Source organism: Hemitrygon akajei, chromosome 5, assembly GCF_048418815.1.
Source record: "Hemitrygon akajei chromosome 5, sHemAka1.3, whole genome shotgun sequence".
In the NCBI taxonomy this organism is placed as follows: Eukaryota; Metazoa; Chordata; class Chondrichthyes; order Myliobatiformes; family Dasyatidae; genus Hemitrygon; species Hemitrygon akajei.
Window position 1 is genome coordinate 116,468,396 of NC_133128.1, and position 24,204 is coordinate 116,492,599.

The following is a 24,204-nucleotide window of genomic DNA, read 5'->3' on the forward strand; positions in this document are numbered from 1 at the left end:
TGCAAATATCAAAATGTACAATGGAATTCGTTGTTTGCATAAATGACAAACACAATCCGAGGATGTGTTGAGGCAGGCCACAACTGTCGCTATGCTTCTTGCACCAGCATAGCATGCCCACAGCTTACTAACCCTAACCCACATGGTTTTGGAATGTGGGAGGAAATTAGAGCACCTGGAGGAAACCACATAATCTTGGAGAGAACATACAATTCCCTACAGCCAGCAGCCAGAATTGACCCACCCCCAATCACTGGTGCTGTAAAATGTATGATGCATGGATTACGTTGCCAGGTGTGGTGGTGGAAGCAAATTTGGATTCAGATTTGGATTTATCACATGTACATCAAAACACACAGTGAAATGTGTCGTTTGCATTAACAGCCATCACACTCAAGGGTACATTAGGGACATTTAAGAGATTCTTGGACACATGGGCACATGGATGATAGAAAAATAGAGAGTTATGTGGGAGGAAAGTGTTAGATTGATGTTTGAGTAGGTAAAAAGGACAGCACAATATTGCGGGCCAGACACTGTACTATGCTGTAATGTTCTATGATCTAAGTGTAAGAGGGAAGGGTTAGATTGATCATGGACTAAGTTTATATAGGTCAGCACAACATTGTGGGCCAAAGGGCCTCTAAGGTTCTGTCCTGTTCTATGTCCTATGAAAAAATATCAGTAGGGAGAGCAGCAATGATGCTGGGTGACGCAGTGTGTGCTTCGATTTCTCAGGCTGACCAGAAGGAGCGTTACACTGTGGGAGAGCTGCTGACTGACCTCGAAGGGTGCAAGGCGCACAGAGTGTTCATGTTCATTGACCAAAGTTACTCGGGGACACTGATGAAAAAACTCCTGGCGTCCACCAAACATCCAAACGTTGTCCTGATCAGCAATAGCAGGGGTTCAGAGTTCACCTGGGCTTCCAGCTTTACCGAATTCTGGACAGAACTTCAACCAGATCAGTGCCTCAGTGATTACATTGTGAAGGTCAGTTGAGATCACTGCATTGTTTTAACAAAACACCAGTCCTCGCCTTCCTAAATTGACGACCTGTCCTCTGCCTCCTCCACACTCAGGAACAGCTCCTTCCCCTCTCCCCGCCTTCTTATTCTGGCTTCTGCCCCCTTCCTTTCCAGTCCTAATGAAAGGTCTCAGCCCAAAACTTCGACTTTATCATCCAGCAACCAGACATCGTGTGGCTCCTCGTACTGCAAGTTGCTGTAGGATCGACCTCTGTAACAGAGCTCCCTTCACCAGAGGAATGTCCTTACAGTGGGTACTGCCATTGAGTTAATCAAAGACCCCACTCCCCCAGACGTTCTCTCTTCTCCTACCTCCCATCAGGAAGAAGATACAAAAGCCTGAAAGCACATACACCAGGCTCAAGAACAACTTCCACCCCACTGTTATAAGACTATTGAATTCCCTAGTATGACAAGTTGGATTCTTGACCTTATTATGATCTTCCACCTTACCACACTTTCTCTGTAACTGAATCACTTTAATCTGCATCCGTTACTGTTTTCCCTTGTTCTAGCTAAATGAATTCTGTAGTGATCATTGATAGTTGATCTGTTGAAGACTCTAAGGTTGATAATTCCTTGGCTAATCTCCACTCCCTCCCATTTTTTCTTTCTTCGAGAAGCTTATTAGTGTAACCAACCAATTCCAAAGTCATACAGCATGGAACTGGGCCTTTTGACCCACTAAGTGTGCTAGCCATCAAGAGCACCCATCTTTCTTCCAAATACCCCCCCCCCCAAAGATTCTACCCTTTACCCAATTTACAGTGATTGATTAGCCCGTGGGTGGAAACTGGAGCACCTAGGGGGGATCTCGTGCGGTCACAGGGAGTTCGTGCAAACTCCGCGGAGGACAGTGGTTGTCTCAACTGAACCTGGGTCACTGGAGCTGTAAGAGAGTGGACCTGTGTCACACCTTTGCCCAATTAACTTCAGTACTATTTTTATCTGATAATGCACCTCTTGCACATTTGACCAAAAGACAAAAAGAGTAGAATTGGGCCATTTGGCCCGTCAAATCTTCTCCACCATTCTATGATGACTGATTTATTATCCCTCTCAACCCCGTTCTCCTGCCTTCTCCCCGTAACTTTTGACACCCTTACTAATTAAGAACCTATCAACTTCCGCTTTAAATATACCCAATGACTTGGCCTCCACATTTGTCTGTGGCAACGAATTGCACAGACATGCAGTATGGGGTGATACAGAAATGCAAATTGTTGTTGAGTTGCTGGACTTCACCCTGAACCTACCATTTTTGGATTATTTCACAGAATGTCGCCCGGGCTGCCTCTTCAACCCTTGGGATAGTTGAGGCCACTCCTGGCCTCATGAACAGCACCATCTATGGAGGGCCTTGCTACAACAACCCACCGCTGACTCCAGAAGAGGTGAAGCGCGAATACATGGGTTGCCAAAACCTGCCAACTGCGGTGTGGTACCAGACCATCCAGAGGAAAGATCTCCCACACTAACTGCTCCATTTTGCTCCCTCATACACTGTACTGTTCAGAGCACAGATTTAAGCCCTTGAGCAAGGTTTTAACACCATGAATATTTTAAACATTCCTTTCTGGGAAGTGATTGTGTTAAAAGATTCTGTTTACTTTCAATGTATTGACCAGCACAGATCTTGCTGTAATGAACAATGGTTGCTTGGTTTCTTCTTCATCCCCGAGCTCCGTCACTCCAACTCAGGATGTGGTACTTCAGATTCCAGTTCAGATACAGATTGGTTTGTCACCTGTACATGGAAACATACAGTGAAATGCATCACAACCTAAAGGTGTGTTGGGACCAGCTCGTAAGCGTCACCGTGCTTTCTGGCACCAAAATAGCAGGCCCACAATGCTCATCAGAACAATGCACGCAAAAACGACAACACAACAACAGCAAAATGAGCCTCTTTCTTCCCTGGACAATAGCCTGTCATACCCCTCGCTCCATGTACTTGTCCAAACTTCTCTTAGATGTTGCATTTGAACCCCAATCCACTACTTTCACACACTCACACCACCCTCTGAGTGAAGATCACCCTCAGGTTTCCCTTAAATATTTCACCTTTGACTCTATGACCTCTAGTTCTAGTCCTAGTCAACCTCAGTGGGAAAAGAGTGCTTGCATTTATGCTATCTATACCATTCATAATTGTGTCAAATCTCTCCTCATTCTCCTACACTCCAGGGAATAAAGTCCTTTCCCTATAACTCAGGTCCTCAAGTCCTGGCAAGATTCAAGTGTCTTTACCATGTGTACATGGAAACATACAGTGAAATGTGCCATTTGCGTTAACCACCAACGCAACCTGAGGGTGTGATGGGACAGCCTGCCATTGTCACCACACATTACGGCGCCAACTTAGCATGTCCACAATGCACGGCAGAACTGTTCACCTCCTGAAAATGAAGAGCACAGTGTGAGTTAGGAGCTGTAAATAATTGTAGGAATGTGGTCTCTGGAGGGGAATCCTCTGTTCACAGTGCAGTGTGGCTACCCTATTTATGCTAACTCTAGGTGTTATTCATTTGATTGTAAGTGACTGTATATATTTATAATAAAGTAACTTTTGTATGAAAATAACAGTGAACAGTCTTTATGCTAATTGTGTTTTTTATTCTGTCTTATAGGATTGTTTTTATATTTGTTTTTATTCCGTTTGTTATGCTTATTGCGTTTTTAATGCTGCATCGAATCTGTTTGTTCCTCTTTACACTTGTACTGAAGGATAGTAAACAAACTTGCATCTTGAAAAGCATCACTCAGAAGGAGCACGTGAGTAACTCATCTCACATAACAACAGTTCCCTCAACATACTCCATTTACCTGTTTATTATTTTGTAGAGGTTAGTGGAACATCTATGTACCAGCAATCTACAGGACATCAGACTCATGAACTTTGGTTATATTATTTTATTTTTGTGACAACGTTTTTCTTCTTTCATAATTATATGCATTTTTAGGTGCTGTGTGTGACTGTTGTTTCTGTGCTTTGCACCTTGGCCTCAGAGGGATGCTGTTTCATTTGGATGTATTCATGTGTGTGTGGTTGAATGAAAATTAAACTTGAACTTAAACATGCTACCTCACAGCTCTGGAACCTAACTTTGAATAATTAACTTTATTTGCCACATGTACGTCAAAGTGACCATCATTCTTTTGGGTCAACAACCAATAGCGTCGAGGATGTTCTATGGGCAAGTGTTGCATGCCTCAAACAGCAACATAACATGCCCATAACTCACTAACCCTAACCTTTATGTCTTTGGGATGTCGGTTAAAACCGGAGTACCCAAAGGAAACCCATGTGGTCACAGGTTGGACATACAAACTGCTTACAGACAGTGGCAGAAATGGAACCTGAGTCGCTGACGCTGTACGCCGTCACAGTAGTCACTACCGTGCCTATCTGATAGGATATATTGCATTACTAGACAATTATGCACAGGCCTGAGCCATAGTTCAAATGTAAAGTCAATTTGAGAAACTATTTGCATTAAAAAGTTGTATCAGTAGTGGTGATCAGGAAACTGCTGATTGTCCGGTTCACTAAAAAGATTTCAGAAGCAGGGCTACGTTGCATTTACATAACACCTTTTAATATAAAAATGCTGTAAAACTACAATTCAACACAAAGGAATTCATAATCTTCCAAAACTTTTTGTAGTGCTGGATCCAATAAGCAGCAATAATTCTGCATAAGCTCCCCTCAGAAACACAGTACTCTCTGCTCCACACTGTAGTGTGAGCTGAGATTCCGTGCACAACTCTCAGAAGTGGGAATTGAATACAAATCTAGTATTTATAAATGGTAAGTTTTGGACTGTGGGAGAAAACTGGAGCACCTGGAGGAAACCCACATACCCATACAAACTTCTTACAGATGGTGTCAGAATAGAACTGACACCACGAGCCGTGATTGCATTGCGCTGACTGCTACACTACTATAGCACCCCAATGCTCCTCCTGTGGCCTGTGTCTGCTGTTCTGTTCTCAGGTCTGTGAGGAGTGGTCTGTTACACGCTTTTGACACCAACATTGCATGCCCACAACTTACTAACCCTAACCCGTACATCTTTGGAATGTGGGAGGAAACTGGAATATCCGAAGGAAACCTACACGGTCACAGAGAGAACGTGCAAAATCCTTGCAAACTGCAGAGGGAATTGAATCTGGGTCACTGGCGCTGTAAAACATCGCGTGATACATGTCATGTGTCCTGAAATTTGATGTTTTGCAGCAGCGGTACAGTCCAATACATAAAAATCTGATTTTCCCCAATCTATCTGAATATTGAAATTCTCCACCTTCACTGCACTTCCTTTATTCTGCAATCTTTGGTTGCTTTTCCCCTCTTCTATCTTAATCACCAGTTGATCTGTATGGATGGCGTGCAAAATAGTTTTATACTGCAGCTCGGTACATGTGACAATAATAAACCAATTAATGTCATAGTGAGTGAATTATCCTGATGAGTCCCAAAGTGCTTTGATGGAAGCTCTCAGCCCGAAATGTTAACTCTCTATATTCCCATTCATAGATGCTGCCTGAGCTGCAGCATTGTGTGTGTGTTACTCTGGATTTCCAGTCAATGTGAAATCTCCTGTGTATAAGTGATATCTCCCACCTGGTTTAAAACCAATAACTTTATTACTAAATGAACCAACAATCACTTCACATCATAGATATTTAGAAACTGTAGGGACTCTACAGACACCATTAGTTTTCACTTCCTTCACAAACCTGGAGGACTTGAATCTCCTTCCATCCCCTGATGGACGGTTTAACTCCAGTGGTTGCATTTTACTGTTGGACAGAGGAATTATTTCATTTAATGAGCCTCCAAAGAGCAAGATTTCTCATACAACTTCACTGTACTTGATACATGCAACATAACACATACAAAATGCTGGAGGAACTCAGCAGGTCAGGCAGCATTTATGATAAGGAATAAAGAGGTGACATTTTGGACTGAGACACTTCCTCAGGAAGTGCTTCGAGTCTTGTTCGAAACATCAACTCTTTATTCCTTTCCATACAGTAGCTGCTGCCTGTGCTGCTGAGTTCCTCCAACATTTAGTGTGTGTTACTCCGGATTTCCAGCATCTGTTGAATCTCTTGTTTACTTGCCATTGAGCAAACAAGGGGTGAATGATGGAAGTATGTAGAGGTAACAGCATTAGTAATAATTATCTAAAGAAACAGTATCTCAGAAAAAAATCTTTCACATAGTTAATCATTAACACATCCATTTTCCAAAATTAAATACATTCCCATAAACAGAAAACACACAAGCATCCCAAGAGCTGACTCACAACTGAAAGCGCACTCTTGTCTGGGTCAGAAAGCTGTGGGACAAACCAGGATATGATCAAACTGGTTCAACAAGCTAGACTACCCAGGGAGTGCTGGCTTGTGGAAGGGATGGCTATCCATTTATAAACTGAGGATCTCGATGCTGAGGTGGACATCCCTGAACTTGTACAATTTCAAGGCAGCTGCAGATTGATGATGCTGAGACTCATTACAGAACATTCCACCCGAGACAACAAGAGGTTCTAACGTTATATTACAGTGTCATACATAGTCCGATGCTGTAGCTGCAGAGACTAGAAGAATGAGGTATGTGGAGACAATAGCCCTGGGTATCTTGAGTACAATACTTGCCTATGAAACAGAATATCTGAAAAATACAAAGGTAATCATGATTTCAGCCTTTCCCCTTGAACTGATAATAATTTACAGTGTGCCAGATTTCTCTAATTTTAGATCATTTCTCCCCTCTCCCCCTTCTTGTTCCATTCCCCATACTGGCTATCCTCTTAACCCTTCTCTTTTCCTCACCTGCCCATCACCTCCCTCCGTGCCCCTCCTCCTTCTATTTCTCACATTGGCCCCTCTCCTCTCCTGTCAGATTCCTTCTTCTTTGCCTCTTCCACTGATCACCTTCCAGCTTCTTGCTTTATCCCTATCCTGTCTCACCTATCACCTGCCCGCTTGTACTCCTTCTCTTCCCCACCTTCTTATTCTAGCTTCTACCCCTTCCTATCCTGCCTTGGCTCATAACTTCATCTGTTTATTCCCTGCCACAGTATAGATGCTGCTTGACCTGCTGAGTTCCTCCAGCATTTTGTGTGTGTTGCTCAGGATTTCCAGCATCTTCAGAATTTCTTGTGTTTATAATCTTACTATATTGTGCAGCAACAGAAGGGGCCAAATGGTCTTCAACTGCCCTCATTTCTAAGGTTCTTATTGCCATGTCTAATTTACAACAAGGGCATAGTGTTTCTAAGTGTTTTAGCAGGTCAGTGAAAACACCAAGTTAAATAATTGTGCTTTCCAGTCTCACTCTGATGACTAGTTCACAAAACCTGGATTCACACTGACATATGGAGGAGTCTGCTGAACTGAAATCCATTGGTTTCTCAAATGACTCTACAACCACTAATCGAGTAGCAGAGCTTTCCATGGATGGATATTTATCCACAATAAATATTGAAGTTATATGAGATGTTGGTGAGGCCAATTTTAAGAATATTATGTGGAATTCTGGTCACCATCCTACAAAAAAGATATAAGATTGAAAGAATGTAGAGAAAATTTACAAGGATGTTGCCAGGACTTGAGGACCTGAGTTAAAGGGAAAAGTTGAATATGTTAGGATTTTATTCCCTGGAGTGTAGGAGAATGACAGAAGTAGACAAAATTATAAGGGATACAGATAGAGTGAATGCAAGCAGGCTTTTTCTACTGAGGAAAAAGGTGATGAATCTGTGGGTTAAAGGAGAAAGATGAAATATTTCAGGGGAACCTGACAGGGAACTTTTAAGAGAAGTTTGGTTAAGTACATGGACGGAAGAGATATGGAGGGCTATGTGAGTAGCTTTGTGCTCCCTATCTACGAAAAGATGAGCTAGCATTAGTGAGGGTCCAGAGAATGAAAGGGTTAGAGTATGAGGAGCACTTGATGGCTCTGGGTCTGTACTCACTGGAGTTTAGAAGAATGTGAGCTGGGGGGTGGTGTGGATATAATTGAAACCTATTGAATATTGAAAGGCTTCGAAAGAATGAATGTGGAGAGGATGTTTCCTATAGTGGTGGAGTCTAAAGGCTGATTTATAGCTCTGCATAGTAGCCTACGCCGCAGCCTTCATAAGTGGCCTGCGCCGTTGTGAGCATTTATACCTGTGCGTTGGTGTGTCTGCGTCGCTCTGCAATTCACTGCAAAAACGCTAGTTGGTGGTGGGGTTTCTAATGGCGACTGAGTGCATCATGTTGGAGTTGGAGCTAATAAGTGTTGAACTAGGGTTACTTTTATTGAAATTACTGCAACGCAGAAAAGAGAGAAAACGTTGGAGGAGATGGTGTGTACGACCATTGAACGGATCGAGGCAGAAGGAGGGTGAATTTTCTGTGCTTGTCCGGCCACGGAGAGACATGGACGAGGAAATGCATTTCAAATATTTTTGGATGTTGGCAGGCAGATTTGACAATTTAGTTCATTTATTTTGCATCAGTGTACGCACAGTATGCCTATAGACAGGAGGAAATGCGATGCTACCAAGCCGACCAATCACAGTTGTTGCAGTCTGTGTTGCCGCAATGCACAGTTACATTTTTGGAGAGGTGCGCGTCAGGCTATGGTAGGGCGTAGGGTACAGCGTAGGTTATGCGGCTACTCCATACCTACAAGCATTCATTTGACGCAGAAGTATAAATCAGCCTCAAGACCAGAGGGCACAGACTCAGAATTAAAGGATGCCCCTTTAGAACAGAGGAGTTTCTTTAGCCAGAAAGTGGTGAATCTATGGAATTCAATGGCACAGACAGTAGAGGCCAAGTCATTGAGTATATTGGGCGAAGGTTGATGGACTCGCGATTAGCAAGGGTATCAACGTTACAGGGAATAGACAGGAGAATGTGATTGAGAGGGATAATAAATCAGCCTTGATGGGAGTAGACTAAATGGGACAGATGGATTAGTTCTGCCACTATGTCTTATGGTTTTATGGTCTTTAGAAAAATCTATAAATCATTGACAATTTTCCTTTCTCGTTAAGAATGACCAGATACTGTGGGAATCTGATCCATAGAATGTTCCGGAACAATCACGAGATATAATGTTCAGCACAAACTCAGTACATTCACAACATCAATGGTGAGGTAATTTCCTGGTTAAATCTCCGCTGAGTAGCTAGTGGGACCTCTGGCCCTTCTTGCCGCCAGGAGGCTGTAGTTTCTCAGTGCTCTTGTCTTTGGCTTCAGTGTCAGATGATGAGCCAGATGCCTCGGACTGCTGCTGTTTCATCCACATTTCAGCATAAACTCCCCCTTTATCCAGTAATGCCTCGTGCCTGAAACAGAAACGGACATAAACAATTAGGGTTGGAATGGTATCCAATTTTGAGTCCAAGAGCTGCGGATTTAATTTACAATCATAGTCATAGAACACTAGAGGACAAGCCCAATTGGTCCACGCCAAACTATTAATCTGACTAGTCCCATCGATCTGCACCTGAAACATAGCCTCTCCAGCCCATGTACCTACCCAAATTTCTCTTAAATGTTGAAATCAAACCTGCATTCACTACTTTCACACTCTTGCCACCCTTCGGAGTGAAGAAGTTCTCCTTCAGGTTCCTCGTAAAACATTTCACCTTTCACCTTTAACCCACGACCTCTCGTTCTAATTCAAAATATAATCCAGTCCAATTTTTCAAGTCATTAACAATCGAGTGCTGTACTTGTGGAATGCACCATTCAGATAAAATGCTCATAAGTATAAAACTCTCTAAAACCCAGCTTGGTCCACACTTGGAGAATTCAGTTCATCTCTGGTCACCTCATTACAGGAAGGTTGTGGAAGGTTTAGAGAGGGTGCAGAGGAGATTTACCAGGATGCTGCCTGGATTAGAGAGGGTGCAGAGGAGATTTACCAGGATGCTGCCTGGATTAGAGAGGGTGCAGAGGAGATTTACCAGGATGCTGCCTGGATTAGAGAGGGTGCAGAGGAGATTTACCAGGATGCTGCCTGGATTAGAGAGGGTGCAGAGGAGATTTACCAGGATGCTGCCTGGATTAGAGAGCATGTCTTATGAGGAGAGGTTGAGTGAGCCAGGGCTTTTCTCTTAAATGACCCTAATGTGACTTGATAGGTGACTTCATATAGATGTATATTATGATAAGAGGCATATATCAAGTGGACAGCCAGTGACTTTTTCCCAGGGTGGAAATGGCCAACACGAAGGGGCATCATTTTAAGATGATTAGATAAGAATATAGGGAAAATGGCAGTGGTAGTTTTTTTTTACAGAGAGTGGTGAGTGCATGGATCACACTGCAATGGTGATGACAGACACATCAGAGACATTAAAGGGATTCTTATACAGGCACATGGATGAAAGAAAAATGGAGGAAGGAAGAGGTTGGATTGATCTTAGAGAAGGTTAAAAGGTCGGCACAGCATCGTGTGCTGGAGGGCTGGTACTGATAGAGGGATCAGAAGTGGAGAGAGTGAGCAGTTTCAAGTTCCTGGGTGTCAAGATCTCTGAGGACCTAACCTGGTCCTAACATATCAATGCAGTTATAAAGAAGGCAAGACATCATCTATACTTCATTAGGAGTTTGAAGAGATTAGGTATGTTGACAAATACATTCAAAAACTTCTATAGGTGTACAGTGGAGAGCGTCCTGACAAGCTACATCACTGTCTGCTATGGGGAGGGGCTACTGCACAGGACCAAAAGAAGCTGCAGAGGGTTGTAAATTTAGTTGGCTCCATCTTGGGTACCCAGGACATCTTCAGAGTCAGAGGCTTTTTCCCAGGGCTGAAATGGTTGTCACAAGAGGATGTAGGTTTAAGGTGCTGGGGAGTAGGTACAGAGGGGATGTCAGGGGTAAGTTTTTTACTCAGAGAGTGGTAAGTGCGTGGAATGGGCTGCTGGCAACGGTGGTGGAGGCGAACACAATAGGGTCTTTTAAGAGACTTTTGGATAGGTACAGAGGGCTATGGGTAAGCCTAGTAATTTCTAGGGTAGGGACTTTGTGGGCCAAAGGGCTGTATTGTGCTGTAGGTTTTCTATGTTTATATCTTCAAGGAGCAGTGTCTCAGAAAGGCATCGTCCATTATTAAGGACCTCCAGCACCCAGGGCATGCCCTTTTCTCACTGTTACCATCAGGACGGAGGTACAGAAGCCTGAAGGCACACACTCAGCGTTTCAGGAACAGCTTCTTCCCCTCTGCCGTCCGATTCCTAAATGGACATTGAACCTGTGAACACTACCTCACTTTTTTTAGTATATATTATTTCTACTTTTTGCACAATTTTTAATTTATTCAATATATGTATACTGTAATTGATTTACTTATTTATTTATTATTATTTTTTCCTTCTTATTCTAGATTATGTATTGCATTTGAACTGCTGCTGCTAAGTTAACAAATTTCACAACACATGCCGGTGATAATAAACCTGATTCTGATTCTGAAATCTCTCACTGTACTCATAAAGACTGTGTGCTCCTTCTCCAGGTATACTGGGCATGCACATAATCCCAGGAGGTAGGCAGGCAGTTCCCTCAACTGCCCACTGCCTGGACCCATGAATGGCCAGTTTGTTCTATGTTCTATGTAAGATTAGTTGGGCTTAAGCCCATTACTCCTACTGAGGCATAGGCTGCTGACAGCAGCTCGCCAGAGTCCTCTGTCCTGGGCCAAAGGTTAATCAGCTCCATGGCTTCCGTTTTCACTACACAACTTCATATACCTTCTAGGCAAAGATCCTACTCTCCCAGGGATGAGGTCTTTGTAATTTTTGTAGCTTTTGGTTTTTACAGGATTGAGTTGTTAGCTCCATGCCCACTTCCCCTCCTTTCAGGCTTCGTCCATCGTGAAGTTATGTTCTATATAGATCTTCATCAAAACTATGTAAAAGATTTCATGCTCTATGTTGTACTGAATCTCAAACTGCAGTGCTGAAAGTTTACTGCTAAAAGTATAATTATCAGCTTCTGGAAGGTGCCATCAGTTTTGAGACCAGTGCAGACAGAAGTAACAACAGACACAAGAGACTGCAGAACAGAATCAGAATTATTATGATTTACATGATGTCAATCTTGTTGTTTTGCAGCAGCAGTACTGTGCAATTATATAAAATTATTTTTTAAAAAAGCTAAGCAGTGCAAAAATAAAAGAAAAACAAGTTTGTGTTCATGAGTTTTTGGACCATTCAGAAGCTGCTTCTGCATCATTGAGTGTAGGTCTTTAGGGTACCTCCTCCCTGATGGCAGTAAGGAGAAGAGGACATGTCCTGGGTGCTGAGGGGAGGACTGTGCCCCTAATCCAGTTTATGCCGCAATCTGGAGAAACACACAAGACTCTGGAGGAACTCAGTGGGTCAGGCAGTATCTGTGAAGGGTAATGGAATTGATGTTTCAAGTTGAGACCCTTTGTTTGGACCAGTCTAGATGACGAGCCCCGACCCAAAACATTGCCTGTTCATTTCCCAGACATGGACAGAAATAATATTTGCAATGTTAACTTTCAATGAATCTAAAACTAACAGAGAAACTATAATTTAGTGTGCCACCATAGCATAGTAGTTAGCATGATGCTATTACAACTCGGGGTGTCAGAGTTTGGAGTTCAATTCCAGCGCCCTCTGTAAGCACAATTGTACGTTCTTTCCTCTGTGTGTGGGTTTCCTCCAGGTGCTCTGGTTTCCTCTCACACTCCGTTAGCAGGTTAAATAGTTGTAATTTGTTCTGTGATTAGGCTTGGGTTAAATCAGTGGGTTGTTGGGCAGTGCGGATCGTTGGGCCCGAAGCTCCAGTTCTGCACTGTATCTCTAAATAAATAAACAATCTTTCGCTATGCTGGGGAATTCAGGAGACTGGAGGAGAGCAAGAGAGAGAGAAAACATGAGAGTAAGACACATAAAATGCTGAAGGAACTCAGCAGGTCAGGCAACAAATCAGGACTCCAACTGTCCTGATGAAGGATCTCAGCTCAAACCATTGAGTGTTTATTCACTTCCATAGAATTCCTCCACCATTTTATGTGAGTTGCTTTAGATTTCCAGCATCTGCAGGACCTCTTGTGAGAGAGAGTGAGAGGTGTGCAGAGTGCATGTACAGGGTTGAAGGGGTTTCCCTCAGGCTCCCCGGCAATTCAAGCCTCAGTCAGTCTGTGAATGACATTAACCCAAGTGTGAAGTTTACTTTCTGCACAGCATGCAAAAGTAAATACTAAACCCATTAAGGTTGTGAAGGAAAGGATAATGATCTATCTGATGAAATAAGGGCCTGAAACAGGAAGGAACTAAATCCTCAGTCTCAGGGGTAGGCCGGCCTTTGAAAGCAGCAGGAAACATGACATTCCTAAAGCCATTCAGCAGAGATAAAGAGCTAAGGAATTCCGGAGGGGACTAGGAAGTACAATTGTGGTGTGAAGGGTAACCTCTGTAAACCATTGACGGGGGACATGCAATACAATCACAATACAGGATTCATGTACTTTATTGAGGAAGGATTTGGGAGAGGGTTAAACTTGATCTTATGACTGTTACTGAATTCTAAAAGAACCAACTCCCAGCTATATGATTCTTGGAACCAAAAAAAAATCAAAGCCCTCATAATTCTGAAGGTTAATTTCCCTTTAACCTCTCCTTTAAGGAATTATATTGAGTCTGCAACAGGAGAGATGTTTGCCCAGAAATTCACACTCCAAATAAACCTCCAGTCCTCTTTCCTCACCCTACCAGCATATCGTTCTATTCTGTTTTCCTACTTGCATTTTCCCAAATTCCCCATAATAGCATTTGAGGTTTTCAGACTTGTTTGTGGGAGAAAGTCCTATCTATGTACCAACAAACAATTTGCTGGAGAAGCTAGGTAGGTCGAGCAGCATCTGTAGGTGGAAATGAACTGTCGATGTTTCAGGTCACTTTGCTGAGTATTGTTTTGGGAAAACAAATCAACCTGGATGGAATGGCAGAACAGACCCGATGGGCCAAATGGACTAAGTCTGCTCCTGTGTCTTATGGCCTTATGCTCTTTATCTCCTCTTGGATTTATTCATGATTATTTTACAACCCTAGTTTCCAGAGATTGAAAACCTGAAAATGGAATCATCTTTTCCTTTCCTAACAAACTACATGTTGAAGTTCTCCTTTAAGTGGAGTAAAAAAAAGTCCAGGTGTAGCAGTGAGAACCTTTCATTTCTGGTGTCATCGTCCCCATCTTTTTGCACTTTTAATGATGCTACTGCCTGTTATACCTCAGGAAGGAGAGAGAAAACTACAGAGAGTGGGAGAGAAAATCGGAATCACTGACATATGTTGTAAAATTTGTTGTTTTCATTGGTGGTTCATTGTTGGTTCAGAAATCTGATGGTGGAGGGGTAGGAGCTGTTCCTAAAACACTGAACATGCATCTTCAGGCTCCTGTATCCTTTCCCTAGAAGAGAAAGCTGTCTGCATTTCTGTGTTGTATTAATCTATGACTCTACTTTCAGGAGCGAGCAGCGTCGGTGCAGGCAGCGGAGCGGGAGTAAGGAGTGCTCGTGATCGACATACGACTGGAGATCGGAGGATCAGCCGTTGTAGGTAGGCCGAGACCCTCGGACCTACCTGGAGGACACCTGAGGAGGAAGGTAAAGCTGCGCAAGCGCGGGTGACGTCAGCGGCGAGCGCGGGCTTTAAAAAGCGACCCACTTTCAGGAGCGGGCAGCGTCGGTGCGGGCAGCGGAGTGCGCAGGAGCAGAGTGCTGGGCTTTGGCTCAGCGGGCTTCGGCACAGGAGGACTTTGGCAAGAAGCCTGCTTTTCATTTATTCTGACTAATCTGGGATCAGGTAATGGGGGAGACAGAACAGTGGTGTGCTCCGTATGCAGTATGTGGGAGGTCAGAGTCAACACAGTTGTCCCTGATGACCAGACCTGCAATAGGTGCATCCAGCTGCAGCTCCTATCAGACCGAGTTAGGGAATTGGAGCAGGAGCTGGATGAACTACGGATCATTCGGGAGGCAGAGGCAGAGATAGATAAGGGTTATCGGGAGGCAGTCACACCGAAAAGACAGGAGGTAGGCAAATGGGTGACAGTCAAGAGAGGCAGGGGAAGCAGACAGAGAGAGCAGAGCACCCCTGCGGCCGTTCCCATCAAAAATAAGTATACCGTTTTGGATACTGTTGGTGGGGATGACCTACCAGGAACAAGCTGTAGTGGTCCTGTCTCTGGCACTGAGGTTCGACCCGCGACTAGGAAGGGGAGGAGGGAAGAGAAGAGAGTGGTATTGATAGGGGATTCTATAGTCAGGGGGGTGGATAGGAGATTTTGTGGGGAAGATCGGGAGTCTCGGATGGTATGTTGCTTCCCTGGTGCCGGGGTCCGAGACATCTCAGATCGGGTGCAGGTTATTCTCGAGAGGGAGGGCAAGAATCCAGATTTTGTGGTCCATGTAGGGACCAATGACGTGGGTCGGATGAGTGAGGGGGTCCTGCGTAGGGAGTTCAGGGAGTTAGGTGCGAAGCTGAAGAGCAGGACCTCCAGGGTAACAATCTCAGGATTGCTACTTGTGCCACGTGCGAGTGAGGCAAGGAACAGGAGGATTATAAAGATTAATACGTGGCTGAGAGGATGGTGCAGGAGGGAGGGCTTCAGGTTTGTAGATAATTGGGCTTTGTTCCAGGGAAGGTGGGATCTGTTCCGAAGGGACGGTTTACACCTGAACTGGAGCGGTACTAACATTCTTGCAGGGAAGTTTGCTAGAGCTTCTTGGGGGGGTTTAAACTAAATTTGCAGGGGCGGGGATCCAGAATGTGAGAGAGGATAGCGAGAGGAAGAATAAAGGACAGGTGGGGACTACACGGTTCCGGAATATTAAGTGTGTAGTAGAGGAAGGTGAGGCGGGACAAGTGATAAGGACACATGTACAGAGGGATGGTCTGACGGAACATGGAGTTAAATGTGTTGAAAGAATAAGTAAATTTAGGAAGGACAACAAAATTCTAGGGGTGTATAGCCCGATGGGAGTTCAGGGAGCTGGGTTAAGCACAATAGGCAGCGATTCAAACAGAGGGAGGAGAAATGGATTAAAAATTCTATATCTGAATGCACGAAGTGTCAGAAATAAGGCGGATGAGCTTGAAGTCCAGGTGCAAATGGGTAACTATGATGTTGTTGGGATAACGGAGACATGGCTGCAGGGAGATCAGACCTGGGAAATGAATGTACAAGGGTATACGTGCTATCGTAGGGACAGAAATGTGGGCAGAGGGGGTGGGGTGGCCCTGTTGGTGAGGAATGAGATTCAGTCCTTTGCAAGGGGGGACATAGGATCAGGAGAAGTAGCGTCTGTGTGGATAGAACTGAGGAACAGTAAGGGCAAAAGGACCCAAATGGGTGTTGTCTACAGGCCACCAAACAGTAGCATGGATATTGGGTGCAAGTTGAATAGGGAGTTAACATCGGCATGTGGCAAAGGTAATGTTGCAGTAGTTATGGGGGATTTCAACATGCAGCTGAACTGGGAGAATCAGGTTGGTGCTGGACCACAGGATAGGGAGTTTGTAGAGTGCCTACAGGATGCATTCTTGGAACAGCTTGTACGAGAGCCGACCAGGGACAAGACTATTCTGGATTTAGTGTTATGTAATGAACAGGATTTGGTAAGTGATCTCACAGTAAAGGAGCCATTAGGAGGTAGTGATCACAATATGATAAGCTTTTATCTGCAATTTGAGAAGGATAAGGGCAGCTCGGAGGTGTCAGTGTTGCAGATGAACAGGGGAAACGATGGAGCCATGAGGGAGGAGCTGGCCAAAGTTGACTGGACGGATAGCCTAGCAGAAAAGACAGTGGAACAGCAATGGCAGGTATTCTTGGGAATAATGCACAAGGTGCAAAATCAGTTCATCCCCCAGAGAAGGAAGGATTCAAAGGGGGGAAAGGGGCCTCAGTGGTTGACAAAGGAAGTCAGAGACTGCATAGCATTAAAAAAAAGGAAATATGACAGAGCTAAAGAGAGTGGGAGGACAGATGATTGGGAAGTTTTTAAGGAACAACAGAACTTAACTAAAAAGACAATACGGGGAGAAAAAATGAGGTACAAACGCAAGCTAGCCAGGAATATAAAGGAAGATAGCAAAAGCTTTTTTAGGTATGTGAAGAGAAAGAAGATAGTTAAGAACAATGTTGGGCCCTTGAAGAATAAATTGGGTGAAATTGTTATGGGAAACAGAGAAATGGCAGAAGAATTTAATGAGTACTTTAGATCTGTTTTCACTAAGGAAGACACAAGCAATCTCCCAGATGTATGGATGGGCCAAGGACATAGGGTAACAGAGGAAATTAAACAGATTGACATTCGGAAGGAAACGGTGATGAGAAGACAGATGGGACTGAAGGCTGACAAATCCCCAGGTCCAGATGGTCTGCACCCTAGGGTACTAAAGGAGGTGGCCCTGGAAATTGCGGATGCATTGGTAATCATTTTCCAATGTTCCTTAGATTCAGGATCAGCTCCTGAGGATTGGAGAATGGCTAATGTTATCCCACTTTTTAAGAAAGGAGGGAGGGAGAAAATAGAGAACTATCGACCTGTCAGCCTGACATCGGTGGTGGGGAAGATGCTAGAGTCCATTATTAAGGATGAAATAGTGGCATATCTAGATAGCAGTGATAGGATTGGGCCGAGCCAGCATGGATTTACCAAGGGTAAATCATGCTTGACTAATCTGTTGGAGTTTTTCGAGGATGTAACCAGGAAGTTAGACGGGGGAGATCCAGTGGATGTAGTGTACCTCGATTTTCAGAAGGCATTTGATAAGGTCCCACATAGAAGATTGGTGGGTAAAATCAAAGCTCAGGGCATCAGGGGGGGGAAGACATTGACATGGATAGAAAACTGGTTGGCAGATAGAAAGCAAAGGGTAGCGGTGAATGGGTGTTTCTCGGAATGGCAGGTGGTGACTAGTGGGGTGCCACAGGGCTCGGTATTGGGACCACAGCTGTTTACCATTTACGTTAACGATTTGGATGAAGGCATAGAAAATAACATCAGCAAATTTGCTGATGATACTAAGCTGGGTGGCAGTGTGACATGTGATGAGGATGTTAGGAGAATTCAGGGTGACTTGGATAGGCTGGGTGAGTGGGCAGATACTTGGCAGATGGCGTTTAATGTGAATAAGTGTGAGGTTATCCACTTTGGGAGTAAGAACAGGAAGGCAGATTATTATCTGAACGGTGTAGAGTTGGGTAAGGGAGAAATACAAAGAGATCTCGGAGTCCTTGTTCATCAGTCACTGAAGGTGAATGAGCAAGTGCAGCAGGCAGTGAAGAAGGCTAATGGAATGTTGGCCTTTATTACAAAGGGAATTGAGTACAAGAGCAAGGAAATCCTCTTGCATTTGTACAGAGCCCTGGTGAGACCACACCTGGAGTATTGTGTACAGTTTTGGTCTCCAGGGTTAAGGAAGGACATCCTGGCTGTAGAGGAAGTGCAGCGTAGATTCACGAGGTTAATTCCTGGGATGTCTGGACTGTCTTACGCAGAGAGGTTAGAGAGACTGGGCTTGTACACGCTGGAATTAAGGAGATTGAGAGGGGATCTGATTGAAACATATAAGATTATTAAGGGATTGGACAAGATAGAGGCAGGAAATATGTTCCAGATGCTGGGAGAGTCCAGTACCAGAGGGCATGGTTTGAGAATAAGGGGTAGGTCATTTAGGACAGAGTTAAGGAAAAACTTCTTCTCCCAGAGAGTTGTGAGGGTCTGGAATGCACTGCCTCGGAAGGTAGTGGAGGCCAATTCTCTGGATGCTTTCAAGAAGGAGCTAGATAGGTATCTTATGGATAGGGGAATCAAGGGATATGGGGACAAGGCAGGAACCGGGTATTGATAGGAATTGATCAGCCATGATCTCAAAATGGCGGTGCAGGCTCGAAGGGCCAGATGGTCTACTTCTGCACCTATTGTCTATTGTCTATACATTATTGGCACAGGCCCTAGACTGATGCATCGATCTCTTCCAGGTCTGTGTACAGTCATTGTGCGCTACAGCACAGAAACAGGCCCTTTGGCACATCTAACCTGTGCCAAACTATTAATCTGCCTAATCCCATCAAACTGTACTCAGAATATAGCCTTCCATATCCTTCCCAGCCACGTATCCAGCAAAGCTTCTCTTAAATGTTTCAATTAAACCCACAGCCACCACTTCCACTGGCAACATGTTCCACACTCTCACCTCCTCTGACTGGAAGAAGTTCCGCTTCAGGTTTCCCTTAATTATTTCACCTTTCACCCTTAACCCATAACCTCTTGTTCTAGTCTCACCCAACCTCAGTGGAAAAAGCCTGCTTGCATTTACCACACTTATTCCCCTCATAATTTTGTATACCTCTATCAAGCCTCCCCTCATTCTCTTGCACTCTAGGGAATAAATTCCTAACCTATTCAACCCTTCCTCATAACTCAGGTTCTCAAGTCCTGGCAATATCCTTGTAAATTTTCCCTGTAAGCTTTCAATCTCATTGATATCTTCCTGTAAGTAGGTGAGCAGAACTGCACACAATATTCCAAATTAGGCCTCACCAATGTCTGAGATAATTTCAACAGTTTTGTGTAGTTATTGTTTATAAATCCTTTGGAAGATATTTTATTTTAAAGATTAAACGTAGGCGATAAAAGGTGATAAAATCTGTTGGAAAGTTCCTGACAATGGGATGCATACCTTCCCCTCTCTACGATCTCTCCATCCCGAAGCACGAGGATCTGATCAGCGTTGATTATAGTTGACAATCTGAAAGAAAGGAAAATTGTTAAAATGTTTTCCTTTGCAATACAGAGATAGCAGGCCACTCACACACCTCTGCCCACAATCCACAGATCTGTAATCAGTACACATCATCATTCCTATACTTATTTACAAAACCCATATTTCAGCAATCATCGTTTTGTAAGTTTTAAAATTACTTAATCAAAGTTTAAAAAGTTCACAGTCAATTTATTATCAAAGAAGGCGTATGTCACCATATATCTTGAGATTCATTTTCTTGCAGGCATTCATAAAACACAGAAATAGAACAGAATCAATGAAAAACTCCACATGAGAAAACAACCAATCTTCAAAAAAAGACAAACTGTGCAAATACTAAAAAAATAATATTATTGAGAACATCAGTTGTAGAGTCCTTGAAAGTGAATCCCTAGGTTATGGAATCAGTTCAGAGTTGAAGTGAGTGAAGTTATCTACTCTAGTTCAGGAGCCTGTAGGGCGATAATCGTTCCTGAACCAGCATGACAGTTGAGATGCCAGAGACCCAGGTTCAATTACTGCTGTCTGTAACGAGTTTGTACATTCTCTCTATGGCTGTGCGGATTTCCTCTGGTTGTTACAGTTTCCTCCCGCATTCCAAAGACGTACAGGCTAGAAAGTTGTGGGCATGCTATGTTGGCATTGGAAGCACAGTGACACTTCTGGGCTGTCCCCAGCACAATCCACAGTCAGTGTTGGACATCGACGCAAATGACGCACTTCACCGTACGCTTCGATATACATGTGAGAAATAAAGCTAGCCTTTAATCTTTACATGATGCTGAATGCCTGCAAGTAAGTTTTTCATTGCAGCTGAACTTGATCAAATTACAATAGTCAAAAATAAAGTCACAGTAAATTCATTATCAACATAGGTACGTATATGTTACGATATACTACTTTGAGATTCATTTTCTTGAAGGCTTTTTCAGGAAAAATAAAGAATGGTCTAAATAATTATCAGCTAAATAAAGACTGACAAACATTTAATGTGCAAAAGGAGACAAATGGAGCAAATAAAAACATGAACTAAATAAATAATACTGAGAATATGAATTGTAGGGTCCTTGAATTGTGAGGTTGCTTGAATCATTTCAGAGCTGAGATGAGTGAAGTTAGCCACACCAGTTCAGGAGCCTGGTGGTTGTAGGGTAATAACAATAAATGACTTGGAGTAAAGCCCAAGGGTTAGAAATTATTAGAAGAACATTTATCATTAAAAAGACAACTGAACGCTTGAGGAGTAGCAGTTGAATGAGCCTAGTACTCATTCTGGATAAATTATCAGAAGGTACCTTGAAAGAAGGATAATGATAAAACAACTCAGCCAATTGTTCAAAGGAAAAAGGTTCAAGCACTAGATAGCATCATTTACAAATAAGAGTAAAAAATAGAACTATTCCACACAATATCGACAGATATTTGCTATCCACTATTAGGGAGCATTGTTAAAGAAAACAGCATGAAGTAGGTTCAAAAGACATAGAGGACTGAGGGACTTTAAGATTGGAGGATATCACAGCAGTTCCATAGCTGCCCATGGCCTGATGAGCAGGATGTTTCAGCTGGAGCTGAATATTTCCCAGCAACACACACAAACTGTTGGAGATGATCCTTCTCATCATTCATTCTTTGAAAAGCTCAAGATGGCGCTGAGCTGTGGCCTCTATCGATATCGTGGCTCAGACATAGTTGTTGTTTAGGTTCGTAGGGATGGCTTTGGGGAACAGAGAGGGGAGTTAGGGTTTACAGACAGACCCATGCAGAAGTTATTGATCAATCCTCTGCCTTGTGTTTGGAATCCAGCCACGCAGGCAGATGACGGAGGTCATCCAGAGTCCAGGCCTCCGCTCTGCACTCGGAGGCCGGCAGCATGGGTGGGTGACTAAGACATCCGTGGATGTCAGGCTGTCCTAGTCGGTATGTCCTGAGAGCTGCTGTCCACGTGAGAGGAGGAATAAGGAGGCACGAGGGCTGGTCAGTCAGCGCACCTAGAGTTTGGGGCGCTGTCCTCTGCTGTTCCGGGTGTTGGTACTGAAGATTGAAGACCAAATGTTGATCAGAAGTCTGAAAGTTGGAGCCTGATGACCTAAGTCAGGAGACTGGAGGACTGTCCTGGAGTTGGAACACTGTCCATGTGTGCAGGAGAGAGAGAGAGGGAGCTATTGTTGTGTTCTGTGTTGTTCTGCTGAACATGGTGGGCAAGCTATGTTGGTGCGAGAATGTGTGGCGACATTTGCGGGCTGCCCCCTGCACATCCCTAGGTGTGATGGTTGTTAATGTAAACAACATATTTTATTGTATGTTTCCATGTATGTGTGATAAATTTGAATCCAAATCCATTTTTGAATGCCCTGATTAAATTCCTCACCATCTTTTCCTACAAGGATAATGACCTTTTTCTAGTTTATCACTGTGAAGGAAACCCCTCATTTTTGGTACAATTCCATTAAATTTCTTCTACATGCTCACTTAGGTCCTAGTAAACTTGACCAAGGGTAATGTTTCAAACTGACCACAACAATCTAGTTGAAGGCACTGTCCTGGAACACTAATCTGGACTTTCCCTGTTCACAATGCTTCCGGACCTGCTTAATACTGCCAGCAACTTCTATTTCGTTCTAGCTGAAGCCTAATTTGGGTTCACAGATTAGTAAAGCTACAGTACCTAGATTTTGTATCCCATGCCCAATTTGAATATGAAAGATCTGTATATTGTTTTACTCGTTCTAGTTCTGAACTTTCACATCCACTAACGTTACTGGTGCTTTATTCACTGTTTAAACTTTATAAGTATCTGAATTTAATTTTTCACAACTGGTGACATTTAATATAGACTAGAATTCTTAATTACAGTCTTATAAATTACTTTAGGCAAATTCAAAATTTATTATGAAATATATATGTCACCATATACTGTACTATCTTGAGATTCTATTTCCGTGCAGGCATTTACAGGAAAATAAAGCATTGGAATTTGTGAAAAACCATGCATGAATATTGACAAACAACCAATGTGCAAAAGAAGACAAACTGTTCAAATAAAAACTAAATAAATAAATAATATTAAGAACATGAGTTGTAGGTAGACTCCATGAAATTGAATCTATAGGTTGTGGAATCAGTTTAGTGTTGAGATGAGTGAAGTTATCCACACCAGTTCAGGAGCCTGATAGATATAGGGTAATAGCTATTTAAGATCTGAGGCTCCTTTACCTCTGCCTGATTATTTATTTATTTTAAAAATATACACTTTGCTCACCCCATATGGATGGGTGTATGTCAGGTCCTCTGCCAGAGGTCAGGGAGCTTGAGGGTTTGATACAGTACCCTTGCTGTTCCTAGTAGTGTGCTCTTCTGGACTGAGATCTCAGATGTTCCTGGGAGTTGTTGGAATGACTCTCCCAGTCCAGCTGCCACAGCTCCAAGTGCTCCTATCGCCACCAGGATTACTCTGGCTTTAACCTTCCAAATCCTTCCTATCTACTCTTTCAAGCACTGGTATTTCTCCAGCTTTTTATATTCTTTCTTCCTGATGTTACTGTCATTTGGGATTGCCACATCTATTACTACTGCTCTCTTCTATTCCTTGCCCAGTATTACTATGCGTGGCTGGTGGGGTCTTTGACGATGCTATTTTACCCTTGAAAACACGTGAATCTCTTGTTTCCTACACTCTGTGTACATTTTAAGAACTAGGATCAGCCTGTGAAACAGACATTGAAGACCATGTTTAAAATGCTCTCAGGAGAGATTTGAAATATTGTTGGTTGGAAGTAAATCTCGGGAAAACTGGAGAACAGAAATGCTAACAATATTATTTAGTGAACATCTTAAGTAATATTATTATTACCCACAATGCTCAAGTAAATTGGCAACATGATAATGTAGTGGTTAGCAAAATGCCTAACAGCACCAGAGACCTGGGTTCAATTGACACCACTGTCTGTGAGGAATTTGTATGCTCTCCCCATGACCATATGGCTTTCCTCCGGGTGATCCAGTTTCCTTCTACATTCTAAAGACATACAGGTTAATTGGTCACACGTGTTAACTGGGTGGCTCAGACTCGTTTAAAGTTCAAAGTAAATTTATTATCAAAGTACATATTGTCACCATATGCAACTCTGAGATTCTTTTTCTTGCAGGCATACTCAATAAATCCATAACAGAATAATGACCGTAATAGAGTCAATGAAAGACCTCCTGCACCAATTTGGGCATCAACCAGTGTGCAAAAGGCAACAAACTGTGCTAATACAAAAAGAAGCAAATAATAATAAATAAACAAACAATAAGTATTGAGAACATGAGAGGAAGAGTCCTTGAAAGTGCCATAGATTGTGGAAGCATTT

The 24,204-nt window shown here is 43.2% G+C and overlaps 2 protein-coding genes across 3 annotated transcripts in view; one reads left to right on the forward strand and one right to left on the reverse strand.

The window, feature by feature from the left end:
• LOC140728085 (uncharacterized) overlaps positions 1–4,110 on the forward strand; it is a 28,502-nt gene extending 24,392 nt beyond the window's left edge. Inside the window, exons 6-7 of one of the 2 annotated variants that reach the window (XM_073046272.1) lie at positions 739–993; positions 2,306–4,110. In XM_073046272.1, coding sequence (XP_072902373.1) covers positions 739–993; positions 2,306–2,506 — 456 coding nt within the window. In that variant the 3' untranslated portion in view covers positions 2,507–4,110. Of the gene's footprint in view, positions 1–738; positions 994–2,305 lie in introns of those variants that run through there. The other variant, XM_073046273.1, reaches the window with a different exon arrangement.
• Positions 4,111–4,605: 495 nt separating this feature from the next.
• LOC140728086 (ATP-binding cassette sub-family B member 6-like) overlaps positions 4,606–24,204 on the reverse strand; it is a 225,474-nt gene continuing 205,875 nt past the window's right edge. Inside the window, exons 19-20 of the mRNA XM_073046274.1 lie at positions 19,766–19,834; positions 4,606–9,382 (exon numbers count right to left, since the gene is read on the reverse strand). Of these exons, the coding sequence (XP_072902375.1) occupies positions 9,223–9,382; positions 19,766–19,834 (229 nt within the window). The 3' untranslated portion in view covers positions 4,606–9,222. The remainder of the gene's footprint in view (positions 9,383–19,765; positions 19,835–24,204) is intronic.